The sequence below is a fragment of the Mesoplodon mirus genome, assembly GCF_964341445.2.
Source record: "Mesoplodon mirus genome assembly, chromosome: 6".
Taxonomy (NCBI): Eukaryota; Metazoa; Chordata; class Mammalia; order Artiodactyla; family Ziphiidae; genus Mesoplodon; species Mesoplodon mirus.
The window spans coordinates 58,888,007-58,903,191 of NC_138982.1; the positions used below are offsets into that span (position 1 = coordinate 58,888,007).

The window sequence follows — 15,185 nt, forward strand, 5'->3', positions numbered from 1 at the left end:
AAATTAAGCAAAGCCAAACGTCAGTCTCTAGAATGTAAATGGAAAAGGGAAAAGAAAAACTTTTTTTTTCTTTGCAATTCTTAGAGATTAATAGCTAAGATACTGTCTTATTTTTTAAAAGAATAATGCCTGGCTTTTCTTTGTCTTCTAGATTCAGGGCAATATTACTCCTCATGCCATTGTCATCTTGCCTAAAACAGATGGAATGGAAATGCTTGTTTGCTATGAGGATGAGGGGGTGTATGTAAACACCTACGGCCGGATAACTAAGGATGTGGTGCTCCAATGGGGAGAAATGCCCACGTCTGTGGGTAGGTTAACCATTCCTTATCTCCTTCAGCAGTTACACCCCCCAAATGAAACGAAAGTCAAGAAATGTGAAACAACCATTTGATTCCACAAAAAAAAGTCTGTGAATAACACTTGTAAGACTTGCTTTGTCTGTTTATCTCAAGTCGTTTGTCATTTTTGTGGTTAAGATGTGAACAGATGCTGTGAGTTATTGCCCATCTAATGTTTTTAATGCAGTTTTGGAAATTCCTTTTGACAGCCTACATTCATTCCAATCAGATAATGGGCTGGGGCGAGAAAGCTATTGAGATCCGGTCAGTGGAAACAGGACATTTGGATGGAGTATTTATGCATAAGCGAGCTCAAAGGTTAAAGTTTCTATGTGAAAGAAATGATAAGGTAAATCCGTTTCAACATTTGCATTAGTGTTTGCATTTTAAGAGACCACCAGGTACCTGTGAAACCTTCATTTTCCTTTATACTGATTTGAATCACATCTGTGTTAAACAATCAATATTATCTTGAAATGGCATTATTTGGTTTGATTCATGTGAATCCTCAAAATATGTTATTCACGCATCAAAAAAGACATAAGGGCTTCCCAGGTGGCGCAGTGGTTGAGAGTCCGCCTGTCGATGCAGGGGACATGGGTTCGTGCCCCGGTCCGGGAAGACACCACATGCCGCAGAGCAGCTGGGCCCGTGAGCCGTGGCCACTGAGCCTGCGTGTCCAGAGCCTGTGCTCCGCAATGGGAGAGGCCACAACAGTGAGAGGCCGTGTACCGCAAAAAAAAAAAAAAAAAAAAAAAAGACATAAAAACATCTAAAATATTTCTTGTAAACTCTTAGTAACTTGTGTGGCTTGCAGGCCTTAAGATGACTCAGCAAATACCCCAAATTCTCCTAAGCACTTAGAAGAGCCGGCCTCTCATTAGTCATCTCACAGTGGGTCAACTTTATACCCCACTTTTAGACTTTTCACAAAATCACTATTGGGACGTAACCCATCACATTATATTCGATTTTAAATGTAAAACATTTGACATGTAGAAATATAAACTTTTTAAAAGTGTCACCCATACCTTAAGGAATGCACAATCACAAACTCAACTAGTGCCATGTCCTGTGTCATTCCAGCCATGTTTCTTCTGAAGTGTCATAGGGGGACTGTTTTCCAGTGAAATCGGCGGTGTTTGTCTGGCATGATGTCGCCCAGAAGGCCTATTCTGCCGCAGTGCTGCTTCTCCCTTGCCCTCCCTGTAGACTAACCCAGAGTTTTTAGTAGCTAAGCTATACTGTATTTGTGAATTCGTCCTTTGGGACCATGGCCAACTTAGAAATGCTGTCCCCAAAACAGCAGACATAAACATCTATAGAAAAGAACGTGACAGGTTGAACAGACCTGCATCTCTTGACTCACTCCCATTCCCCAGAAGCCAGGCCGGTCTTAGTCTGGCCCTGGAGTAGCCAAGTACTCTGACCTGGTATGGTCTGGTGTGGTCTGGGTGTACAACAGCTGGGGATGGCAAGGATGGTCCCAGGCCCTTATCAGAATACACCAGAAAACAGACCTGACCCCTAGTAAAATTCCAACCCCCGCCTAGTCTCTGGGAATCATAAGACTAGGAGTGATCTGGGCATGGACACCCACACTCCAGTTCATTGAAGTCCCACCCCAGAAAGCCAATTTCAAGTCACGACCACACCCTCAGCAGCAGGCTGGGACCACACCAGCATCTGGGGCCCGAGGTTTAGAGCCAGGGCTCACAGAACCTGGAGACAACAGCAGCCCTTTCTTTCCCTCATTGTGTTCCCATGGGTCCTCTGTGCTTCCCCGTTTCGATTCACTGACCCTAACAGTAGCTTTACTTACATATGTAGCATTAGCTGAAAGATGAGCATTTCCACAGAACTTCCTAAGAAGTTGTTGGGAGAGACAACATTCTTCTGAAGAAACTGTGAGAATGAAGTAGCAGAGACTTTAAACTAATGACAAAAGTAAATGCCTTGGACCAAAGTTTTGTGTTGGCTGACTGAAGGACTTGGCCACAGCCCAGAATATTATTTTGCTGGGCAGTGGTTCATTGACGTTCAGCTCAAGCAAGCTGTACCCCAAATTTTGCTCGCTTCTCTCAGTTGTTTGATAAAATGATTTAGCAGACCCAGACCGAATGGGCTGTGGTTCTCCTTACTAATGCCATGGTCTCCTTTGGCCTAAGATATGCATTCATCAGCAGAGAAACCAAGCATTAACTCTTGGAATGCCAAAGTGAATAGGCATTAAACACCTTACCCTATCTGACCAGAACCACTTATTGTTTTTTCTTAATTGAGAAATGAAGTTGTATAGTAGTCAGTAGGCCCCAAATTCCCCCTTGACTTTGGAAATGTGAGAGGATTCTCTTCATTCCCAAAGTCTGCCCTCTTGTTATTAGGGGAGAGAAAAGGGGAGCCCCTGTGGCTTTCCAGAAATTAACAAAGGACATGTTGTGTCCTAGACCAGAAATCCAGCATATTATCCTAGCACGAAACTCCCTTGTAAAAAGTGAGCGTTACAAATCAAGATATAGCCCCTTCTGGGTCCCTGAAGGCCAATGCCACAATCAGTCATAGTAACCTTCATAGGAATAAAGGCAGGAATGTTTACAGAGGATGCACTGTATTAAAAGGCACTTTATAAACACCAGCCATTAAGTCTTAAGAGCTGACACATGGCAAGGATAGGACATGTGAGAGAAAATGGATGGACGGTTGAAGAAAAGAGGGAAAGAAACCATGCAGTTGAACTAACTTCTTTTTAATTTCAAACAGGTATTTTTTGCATCCGTGCGATCTGGAGGAAGTAGCCAAGTGTTTTTCATGACCCTCAACAGAAATTCCATGATGAACTGGTAACAGAAGAGCACTTGGCACTTATCTTCATGGCGTTATTTCTAATTTAAAAGAACATAACTCATGTGGACTTATGCCAGTCTAGAGGCAGAATCAGAAGGCTTGGTTGACCATACCACTTTACCCTTTTCCTCTCCCTCCACCCGTCCCAGTACAGTCCATCTTTCAATGTTGCAGCCTGGTTGAGAAGGAGAGAAAAAGGTGGCAGGAATTTCCCGGAGATCCCCAAGAATGCTGCGTTGTCTGTGGACAAAGATGGACCATGTGCTCTTCGGAGTTAGGGATAGAAACAAATATTGTGTGCTCTTATGATTAAGCTGTGTTCTGCTGGGTTTTTGAGTTTTATTTTTTTTTGTTTTTTTACCTTTTTTCTTTGCCCCTTTACTTTGTAAGAATGGGGAAAGAATGCATACTGAGAAAATGTCTGTTTTTAATTCTGTCTGCCTGCTAGCTTTAAGTATACAATGTGTTGTAAAATTTCCAATTTCGAATGGTGAGAGACAGCACAATAAATGTACCTTATCTCTTTACACTGAAGGCCATAACTACATAGTGGGGTAATTGTAGAACTCTTTTGCCTTCACGAACCCAAAAGGTTGCTTTTTGATAGCAACTGCTAATGGATTTTTAAAAGAGAAGAAAAATACTAGTTTTCCCCTCTTTCGGGAAATAGATTTTAAATGGCTAAACTACTAGCCTTAGACTAATAAAATCAACTACCATTTTTGTGAGTCTGGCAGGCCCTATTTTATATGGCCCTGTACAGAACAGAGTGTGTTGAATGGGATAGTAGTGCCATTGAGTTGAGTTGGCTCTAGTGAATGAGGGACTCTATAATACAACATTGCCTCAGCGATTATGCAACAGATCAGGGCAAAAGATGGGATGACAGAGGGGGTCAGACAGAAAGAGCTTCTGGAAACAAGCTAAAAATGTATATACCCCCCCACACACACACACTTTTTTTTTTTTCCAAATGCACAAAACTTCCCAGCTAAGAGGTCACTCTGTTCGGGCTTCATTAGGAGTTAAGACTTTGTTCTTTCTGGGAATTGGAGGATAAATAAGATCCAAGCTCTGGTCGTTCCCAGCTTTCTCCTGAAGGTGCCACTTTCCCAAGATGAAAACTGTGACTGAAAAAATAATAATAATAAATGTTTCTGAGCTGCCTGTGTTCTCTCTGGGTTGGTGAGAGAAGGGACTAGACTACTAAGCCTGCCTGAGACCCAGTGGGCATCATCGGTTCAGATGTTATAGAACTTGAAAGCAAGGCTTTGGCCAAAATTCTGAGACCCTAATCATCTAACTTCCTCCAAATTACCCAACATACGGTAAACAACATTTGTGCAGAATATGTATGTATTTCGTTCAGGTTGACTTATGTCCTTATAGACTCTTACGCGGATGATTTGAACTTTTACGTGACTGTCTGGGATTTTTTTTTCCAAAGCTACCAGCATGGCCGCCTGTGGTATCAAGGTGTTGCAAAACGATATCTGTGTTGCGCTTCCTGTTTTAACCTACCTCGTTTCGTTTGTTTTGTTTCACTGTTCATCACAGCAGTGTTATCTCCAGGAGACATATAGAGAGCTCAACTGGCAATCTCAGGTGCACTTAATATTTTAAAATAAAACAGTAGTTGACCAAATTGTTCTTCTTGAAAAATTGGAAAAAAAAAATCCAACAACAAAACTAATGTGGCTTGTTTCTGGAGAAAACAATTACTCTAAACAGATCAAAAAACAAAAAATCTATGATCCTACTGATTTTGCCTAAATACATGAGCAGCTGATGTACTATTAATGAGAACGAAATACACATTAGGAAAACGGCGCCATTTCAATCTGGTGGCTTGGGCAAGAGGGGGACAGGGAAGGGGAAATATTCTAGTTCTGTTATAGATGATTCTGCCCCTCCTGTAAAGGTGGTTGTCATTTGCATTTATTTTAAGCAGGTAACACAGGTATGGAATTGAGGATTATCTTCAGGCGATCACCAAGATGTCCTCATTGTGGTCCCTTTAGTGCTCAAAAACAATGCTATCCTCCCGTTCTCATTTTTACTGCTAAGGTTCTGCTGCTGGACAATATTAGCTTCACAAATTCCGTGCAACAAATTCAGCAATAACGTTTTGGATTGAATTTAGCAACTACTGTAATTGGATGCTGACGTGGACAAGATATATTGATTTGGGGCTCATCCCCGCATGTGATTGCCACCAGCTCTTTATATTGCTGCTGTGGTATTTTAAACCAGAAGCTTCTTTAAATTATGTTGCAAACTGATCTTTGTTTTTATGTTTTGTTTTGTTTTTATTTCTAAGTGGTAAGTTCGAAACACACAGCTTTAAATGATTTTTTTATTGTGGGATTTGGGGTACAGTTAAGAAATAAAAGGGAATCATTGTGTTTAAACATAAGGTAGTTTGTGAATGTATTTTTTAAAGCCTAGATTCATTGAAACAAAAAATCATAAGAGAACAATATTAATGCAGTCTTGTTTACAGTATGTACAGTGACATAACATAGAACATGAGCTTTTCTGGTGCCAAGAACAATAAAACACAGACGTTAAACATCAAGCCATGCCTTTTATATTTTTGTACAAATATCTTACACAGAGTACAAGGCAAAACCAAATTTAAAAAGGGCCCCCCACAAAGCTGTGCTCCTTAAAAGATTTCTAAAGAATTCTTTGAAGCTTTTATCTCCAAAAATACATTTTCCTCCATCAGGACTGGCCCTAGCCCTGAAATACTGAGGCCTAGGTCATGCAGAATATTTCAGAATAACTATTCTTGGGCCCGTAACAATTCCCAACTTTTGGGTTTGCTTTAATTCTTTATTCTTTTGGGGGGGAGGGGGCAGGGGTGAGGGGGTGGTTGTGCTTTTCATCCCTCTCAATATCATCTTAAAAATAAAATGAGCCAGTTCCAGAGATAAAATCCCCAGCAGGAAAAAATAAAACTAAAAACTGAAACTAGTTTCAAGACCAAAGAAATTTTTATTAAGATTTCTATACAAAGAGAAACTGAGCCCTCCCTCCCCCAAAGTAAGTTTCCCTAGATCTTTTCTGTTCTTGCTACTCTCAATTGATAATCATGCAGTCACATCCACTGCAGCTGCTCACACCATCGTCGTGGCCAGGGTCTGTCAGGTGACTATCATTGCTGAGTGCTAGTCCGGGACGCTAGAGAAGATTCCTCCATGCAGTGGGTAATGGGAACAGCAGACCTGTAAGATCCCTTCAGATGGGGAGAGTACTCTCTCTCCATGCCAGTTACATTCAGACCATTGTCCTTGCACACAATATAAGTGAAGACAGCTTGCACTAAGTGCCACATAAAATCTAATGACTCTATTTAGATATCATTTGTCTTGAAGACTTTCGAACAGTGCTTCAAGAAGACTTAGAGCTACTTCAACAGTATAGGTTAAGGCACAGATGACATCCCACAAGGCCACTCAAACAGGGACTCCATTTTTCTAACACTTTGACACAGCTTTCCAAGACACGCTTCTTACATACGTTGCATCAAGTACACATTCTTTAAAAGCATCTTAATTCCTGGTTGTCAAGACCTACTAACAGTTTTCTGTCTGCTCTTGTGACTTATTGGTAATTGGTGTCTCTGGTCCCTCCTGTGCAGTAGATTAGAAAGAGATGTGAAATTCAGGCCGGAGCCATTTTGGTTTTGTCCATTGCCAGACAAGAAGCGGCTGAAGTCTGACCTCACATTCCATGAAGTTTAAAAAAAAACAAAATGTTTTCCCTACTAGTATGTGTCCCACTTCCTGTCACTGTATTCTTGAAATGTTGAAGAGCTATTTGTGTTAATAGTGTGTGCTGTCTTTGAAAGTCTGCTTGAACAGGCATCACTTGCATTTGTGCTGACTGCTTTAAGGTATAAGATGTGCTACATTATTTTTAAGAAAGAAGATGCAGTTACTGATCAAACTTTTTTAACCTTCCGGAGGAAAACAGGAGAATATCCATAACATGCTGATGGCAATTCTGAATGACCCAGCCATGCTCCCGATGTTCCCAAATCTCCTGATTCTATGTTCTGACCATCTCAACAGTTTCTGTGAATTATCCGTTACCTTTTAGTTCATCTTGCAAAATTTTAAATCTAACTATAGCAAAGAATAACAAACACGTCCAAAGCTGGCTTCCCTGAGACTATACAGTTACAAAATAAAATCAAAATATCTAAATTTGATTTCATTTACCTGCCAGCATTTCTCATAAATACCATTACATTTTGGCCTTGATCAGGATTACAATATCGAGAACCTTAAAATGTGCTGCTCTCCTTTTATGGGTCCCAAAATGGGTATAAACTGATCTTCTTTCAGAAGCTCCAGCAAAAAGGAAAACCTGAGAATGTGCAAGTTCAAAACTGACCATTTGTACATGTCTACCAAATATTTTCTAGTGTTGTTTGATCTGCATACTGTATCATTGTTCTGGGACTTTTTCCATAGACAATTAGAATATTCAAAAATTGGCATAGCATCAAACAGTATGAGACCATAACTCTCTGCTTTGAACTTCATTCTTCTAGGCTGTCATTCCAGAAAATGCAGAATGCACCAAAATAAAACTCATAAAAGCATTTTAAAAGCAAAAATTCCTGGATAAGTTTTGAGATATTCTAAATTCAGACCAAAATCTTTGACTCTGTCCATGATGCCAAACATTTGGATGAAGACTAGAAAATACAGTTTAAAAATAGAAATGTTCTAAAGTTTCCAGATTTTTGCTTTGAGTAGATATCTTCAAACTAACTTAACTCTTTGCATGATAGGGTTTGGTTTTGATGGTTTGTATTTATCACACTAAATTGCATTGCACAGTTGAGGCTGGGCAAATACTGGAGGAAAGGTGTTTTCATTTCCAGCAATGGATCATTGTTTGTCCATAGCAAATATCCATTCCCCAGCTGCCTCTTCCTCCTATCTCTTCCCCCGGGGTTAGTATTAAGGAATAGTAATTCTGTATTATGGTTTATTTAAAAACCTCAGACATCACCCTGAATCAGAATTTCAAGTGTTAGGTGACAGCAAGAAATAAATCTGCAGCAGGGAAAAACAAGAAAGGATGACAGCTTGGATGAAGTTTAAAATTGGATGTTGTGAAACTATTTTTGTGCATTTTAGCCGTCTTTTTTACAATGTTAACATAACTGTAGAAATGCCAAATTTATAATATTGGAAGGGAAAACTATCATTTCACTATGCCTACAAGTGTTTACATTGTTTAAATCTCCAGTTTTCTAAAGTGTTTTAAATTGTCAAAAACGTGCTGAAACTGGATAAGTCTCACCTGTGTCAGGGTATTAAAAGAAGAAAATCTTCTTGGATATTTTCTAGTCTGAACCTTTTGGTTACTTTCAAGTATTTTTTTTCCCCCTGCATTCAAAAAGCCTTCAGTTACTGTTGTCTAAGTTTGTTCCAAGCTGTAGTTAGAAATGATTTGATAGGTTCTAAGCCGGGGTTTTCCCGTACTGTGACTGCCACACCCTGGAATATACTATTTTATGTTATCTCTATCAAAATGTGAAAAATAAAATATTGATAGTAGTAGGACGCCTGCTTGTTCTTCATTGCCACTTCCAGACTATTATCCCTTCTTCCTCCTCAACACTTCAATGCTTTGAAGCTCTTGCCCTAAGCCTATAAGTTCTCCAGTTACCTTCTGTCACTCCCCCTCTTTGCTTCAGTATCTTGGCTCTTAGCTCACTGTCACCATCTCCAACACCACCCTTGATTAATTCTTGGTGATTTCAAGAACCACTTAGAGAATCCCTGGCTTCTCAGTTTCCTGATGTTGAACAGTGAAACTTACCATTACCAATTACCTCACCACCTCCTAAACTGGTAGCAGGCAATTCCCATTTGCTCTAGGTGGATCCCATCCACTGTCACCAAATAAAGGTCATCACCCCAAAAATCTTCTGTGTTGCCAGCTTTACTCATTCTATTGGAGGGCTGCACTGCATTCGTGCTGCAATCTCTTGTGTTATAAACACCCTGGGCCCCACTACCATCCCTAACTGCCATCTTACTTATCTGTTCCCCTTCACACACAAAAAACAAATCAGCTTTTCATCCCCACCACAAGCAGCTCTTGCTAAGGACACCAGTTATATCCACACTGTCAAGTGCAATGGTCAGGTCTCTGACTTCGTGCCATTTAACTTACCTGCAGTCTTTAACACAGGTAATAACTCCTTCCTTCTTGAAGTATTGAATAGTTTCTCAGCTCTAGGATATCCCTCTCATGTTCTCTCACCTCTTTGACCATTCCTTATTGGTCTCCTTTGCTGAATTCCTAGAGTGCCCAGCACTGGACATCCCCTTTCTAAGTGATCTCTTCTAGTCTTGGGGCTTGAAAAACCATCATATTTTTATCAATACTCATATTTTTATCTCCAGCCCTAATCTCTTTCCTGAAAGCCCAATTTATATGTCTAACTACTTACTTGGCATCTTCATTGGATGCATAATTGACATCTCAAACTCAACATATTTAAAACTACACTAATTTGCACCCCACCTACAGATCTACTCCCATTACAGTCTTCTCTATGTCAGTAAATGGCAACTTTGTTCCTCCAGACCAGAAGATCTTATCATTTCCCTTCATTTTTCTCTTTCACATACCGGATGCAATCCATTAAAAACAAAACACCTTATTCCCCCGCACCGGTCCACTTTAGAAAATATCCATAATCCAAGCTGAGACCATGCCACATTTTACCTGAGATGACACTTTTAAGTCATCCACTAATATACCAGTTTATGCCACTTTTCTGCTCAAGTGCTCAGTGTCTTCCCATCTCACTCAGAATGTCAAAGTCCTACAGTGGCCTATAAGGCCCTAATAAATCTGACCTAGCCTTTGCTTCATTCCCAACCACCACTACTTCTTCTCTGACCTCATCTACTATTACCCTAGTTCACTTTGCTCCAGCCACACTGCCCTCCTTGCTTTACCCAGGAGACCCTCAAAGCACGCTCCTGTCTCAGGGTCTTTGCCCTGGCTGTTTCCTCTGTCTGGAAAGCTCTCCATTCATGTACCTGTATCATGTGCTCCCCCCTTCTTTGGGTCTCTGCACAAATATTCCTAAACTATCAGAAACCTATATAAAATAATTTCCAATCCCCCACTTGGTCTCTGCCTTTCATAGCGCTTATCAACATCTAGTTTGTTCACTGGCCTATCTCCAGTACATGTAATAATGCCTGGCAAATAGTAATCACTCAGTAAGTATTTATCGGATGAACGAATGAATGAAAATAAATAATAGAGTTTGGGAATTTTTTATTAAGGTATAAAACTATAAGTTCATTTTCATTTCAATATCAAAACAAAAAGCTGTGTCCAAAGTCTATATCATAAAAGCATAGGTCTGCTTTCATGTAGATAATGGAAAACCTAATGGATTTCCTTTCCTGGAAGGCTATTGTGGATGGAAAACACCTCGCTATAATCCTGGCTGTACTTTCTTGCTCCATGAATCATCTTAACAGGCCAAGCTGCAGGGTTGGAAGACAGGCTGTCATATAGAACCTTGAGAAAAATGTATTTCAAAACCATTACATTTATACAGATAACGATCCATTTTAAGCAATAAGTACAGAGTTACTAGAAGTGGGAAGAGGATACTGAATTTTGTTTTCTGGTCTAAACGTTTGAATATGATAACAATAAATTGTTTTCTAAAACAAGAAATAAACAACATTAAAGGTATTCTGCCAAATGCAGCTTCAAGAAAGCCTAATGACATTTGGGTCTTATGATTCTTCCAAGTGACAATAGTTCTGAGGCTTCCCTGGGCAGCCTCTAACATCTGTATATATTCAGCTCCACTGAATGTTGTTGCATGAAGTTTTGTTGTAGGAAATTGACACATGCCTTCTGATGAATTTATTGTTTCACTCAGTCTTGTAAAGGTCACAGCTTGTAGTTTCAATTTGTTCAATCATGTATTTTCCTGCTCACTTAATAAAAGAAATATTTTTAAAAATAAAGGAAGAAGATAGTGAAATGATGTAATATGAAGCAATATAACAGTGAAAGAATTTTTTTGTTCCTCTATTATTTTCCATGTCTTTTCACAAATCTGTTGAGATGAAAGATAATATATAATTCGTGCTAAATAGCAAGGGTGATGGTCTTAATCTTTTCCAGGACCAAAGCCATTTTTGGATTCCATGGTACTTAGCTGTAGATTCCTGGAGTCCTTACAAAAGATACAGAGCATTGGTTCCAGGTACAGACAGAGAATGTGGAACAGATGCTGAGAAATGCCCAAGGTGTCAGTCATCGTGAACAATCTAAGCATCAAAAATTCCAGTTGTATAGACACCATAAATGATTTTAAAATAAGTTCTCAATAATTTATGTGAAAATATTTGAGTGCTGGTTTTCTTTAAAGTTGAATATCACCAGCTTGAAAACATGTTTTTATACATCCATAAGCAACTAAGTTCATGTTCCATGACAATAACAATTTGAAAGAAGATCACCTCCAGCCAAGAAAAATAGTCATCTTGGTTTCCAAAGTTCAAAGTTAATTTACCAGATGGTGTCATGAGGACGTGGACTAACAATATCATGGTCTGACCAAATATTTTAGCCCTACACCCACTGCTGCATGATCTCGGGTCATCTTGTATTGCTAAACTCGTTTAGTAAAAGAGATGCCAGTTAAGATTGAGGAATTTAGGGCTAGAAGGCATCACTGGACCAGAAAGAAAGAGCATAGCCTTCAGGTCAATCTGATGTTTACCCCTATCTCACCCTTCCTCCTCACTAGGACAGCCCTTCATAATTGGAGGCCCATCAATCTGGGCAGGCCAAAGTTATCACCAGTCCAAGACAAAGGACAACACAGTGAGCTTTCCATAAAGCTCACTTAAAGACAGTCTTATCTGGAGGCAGCATGTTCTCACTGTATAGTGAAAAGATGTATTTGAGAGTCTGGTGACAATATATACACATTCATTTCATTAAATGTTCTGGTTTGGCAAAATTAAAAATTAGCAGCCTTCTTGTTGGTCCCCACAGGATTTGGGGTTGTATGGGGTTTTGTTTTTGAAATTATCCTGCTTAATGAAAAAAATTTTAATGTGGTAATAACTGCTCTAGAGTACTTACAGAAGTCCAGATCTTTGTTTAGTATAGAAATGTACTGCCCATCTCAAAAATTGAAGGGATAAATATAGAAAGGGAGGAAAAGGGGAAGAGCATGATCCAGCATCAGGAACAAAGCAGATGCCCGCCCTGGTGTCCATATTTAGACTTCTGTTCCTGGCTTTATCCAGGTAAGTGGTGGTTAATTTCAGGCAGAATTCAAACAACTTCCACAGGCCTAAATACCAGCGCAGAGTGAACATGCTGTGACAGAAGACATTGCACAACACAGAAGTCATCAACTAACTGCATCCCAGACACCTAATAAGCCTGAGTTTCCCAATCATTTTAAGTATGATGACTTCCCATCATAACCACCTACGAAACTAAAAAGCAGCAAAAAGTTCAGTAACACTTTTAAATGAAACTGCAATTTATAAGCCACATGCATTTGAAAAAAAGTACTTATACATGTGAGTCATTTAGTCTACAAACAGTGCTTGGTATATGCTTGGATACTGGACTCTGTTATAGATCCACAACCCCAAGCCCTGCTGAGGTCCCTGGCCCATAATTTGGAAAACGTAACTATAAGCATTTTCCCTAAGAATCTTCATTTGTATATTGGTTGTGTTTTATGGCAATGTTTAATGTGTATATATTAACAGTCATTGGTTCCGTTCACCTTAATAAAGCTGCCTTATCACCTTCAAGTATCAGAGAGCTCAAAAAAAATCATCACAGTATTTTTACTTTTTGCCATCTTATTTTTTAAAGTGCTTGAGACAGCCATGATCTGACTTTTGACAAGCCACCAACACAAACCCACCTGTGTAGAGAAAAGCAAAGCAACCATTTATTTACCAGCTGCTTAATACATAGCAGGCCTCACCACTGGATGCTAAGGCAGAAACAGCTCATGAAGAAATGATCCCTGCCCCTAAGGTGATGCAGTCTCCTTTTGCTCCAGGGCAGGTGGGGAAGGCAGGGGAGGAATAAAAACAGGCACAGAGACAATAGCGAAGGAAGCAGAGCCCAGCATTTGACAGAGGAATGTAGGGACCACTATGGGACTGAAGAGAAGGGACCCTCTGCCTAGAATGGTTATGGAGGGCTTCCAGGAGCAGGTGGCCTTTACCAGGTTATGGGACAGGAAAAAGGGAGAGAGGCATTCCAACAAGAGGGAGAGGCTTGAACAAAGGCACAGAGGAATGAAGAGCATGTGGGCCTGGAAATGGCAAGTAGTTCAGCATGACTAGAGAAAGTGCTGGGGCAGGAAAAACACTCACCTGAGTACATGAGTGTGGAGCATATTCTTTACACCCCTATGCCAGTCCTCTAACATAGGCCCCAGGGCTTTCAAATTCCTGATTCAGCCAGCTGCCTGGCCAACGTGGGCAATGTTTGATGAATGAATCACGCCGTCAGTTAAGAACGCAGTGATTCCTGTGTGTTTGTGGTGAAACCCGTGAGAATGGATCATTTCGTGCATGTAATTCCCAGCATTCTTTTAGTTGCTTCTGTAGGACTAAGTCCCCAGATTTCTTCACTGAAGCCCAGCTTTGAAGCATGAAGCTGGCCCGGACCCTACTTGCCCAAACTCTCCTGGTCATAGGAATCACCTGCATGCTGGTTACTCAGGCAGACCTTCTGGAACACCCCAACTCTGCTCTGAGCAGTAGTCTGTAATTTGGGTGCCCATGGTCTTGAACCACCCCCAATCCCACACTTTGAGAGACACTATACTTCTGGAGTTTTCCTTTCTTCCCCTTTGAACAATTCTGCATGTTTCCAGTATGTCTAGACACCAAAAGTGTGTGCAAACAACCACCTTGTTTCATGTTATGCAAGCGTCTTGGTACCATCTTTTGTCCCAAGTAGGGATTGCAGCCAAATGGGACAAGCTATCTGGGCCACCGACCTCACTCCTCATCTACCATGCTACTTCCCTTCGTCACTGGGGCACACTCCTCCTCACAGCCGGGAGCTTTGCTACCCACGGGGGCCTGAGCCTCCTACTTGGAGACGCAACATTGCAGCACATGGCCTCAGCTCAGAGGGCCTTGCCGAGGACACAGGACACCTACCTGCTCTCCTGCTCGGGCCATTTTCTTCTTGTTTTCTTGAAGTTAATAACACCTTTTACTTTTAAAATATACCCTTTTAAAAGTACATTCTATTGCTATGATTTTTGCCTATTTGCATACACTTTGCTGTTCTTATATGGCTTTGAAATTTTCATGCTGACCCTCTTTCTATCTCAAAATTTCAAACCTCCATTGACTTTTACCATCTTTTTTATTGTCTCTTAGATTTAGGTTGAGATAAAAAATTTCTATTGTTACTTTAATACTTGTCTTTTTATACTCAACTTCTAATTTCTCTTACTTAGCTATTTACTTTTTTAAAACTTTTTATTGGAGTATAGCTGATTTAGAGTGTTGTGTTGATTTCAGGTGTACAGCAAAGCTATTTACTTTCTATTTAACCTCTCCCTTTTATTTTTATTTTATTTTATTTTGGCTGCGTTGGGTCTTTGTTGCTGCGCGCAGGCTTTCTCTAGTTGCAGCGAGCGTGGGCTACTCTTCGTTCCGGTATGCAGGCTTTTCATTGCGGTGGCTTCTCTTGTTGAGGAGCATGGGCTCTTGGCGCAAGGGCTTCAGTAGTTGCAGCATGCGGGCCCTAAAGCACGCAGGCTTCAGTAGTTGCAGTGCGTGGGCTCAGTAGTTGTGGCTCGCGGGCTCTAGAGTGCAGGCTCAGTAGTTGTGGTGCACAGGCTTGGCTGCTCCACGGCATGTGGGATCTTCCCAGGCCAGGGATCGAACCCATGTACCCTGCATTGGCAGGCAGATTCTTAAC

The 15,185-nt window shown here is 40.6% G+C and overlaps 1 protein-coding gene across 5 annotated transcripts in view; it reads left to right on the forward strand.

The window, feature by feature from the left end:
- TNIK (TRAF2 and NCK interacting kinase) overlaps nt 1–5,918 on the forward strand; it is a 418,711-nt gene extending 412,793 nt beyond the window's left edge. For 4 of the 5 annotated variants that reach the window (XM_082624735.1, XM_082624739.1, XM_082624737.1 and 1 more), the window contains 3 exons: nt 152–311; nt 551–690; nt 3,102–5,918. In XM_082624735.1, coding sequence (XP_082480861.1) covers nt 152–311; nt 551–690; nt 3,102–3,185 — 384 coding nt within the window. In that variant the 3' untranslated portion in view covers nt 3,186–5,918. The remainder of the gene's footprint in view (nt 1–151; nt 312–550; nt 691–3,101) is intronic. The other variant, XM_082624736.1, reaches the window with a different exon arrangement.
- Nucleotides 5,919–15,185: the final 9,267 nt, after the last annotated feature.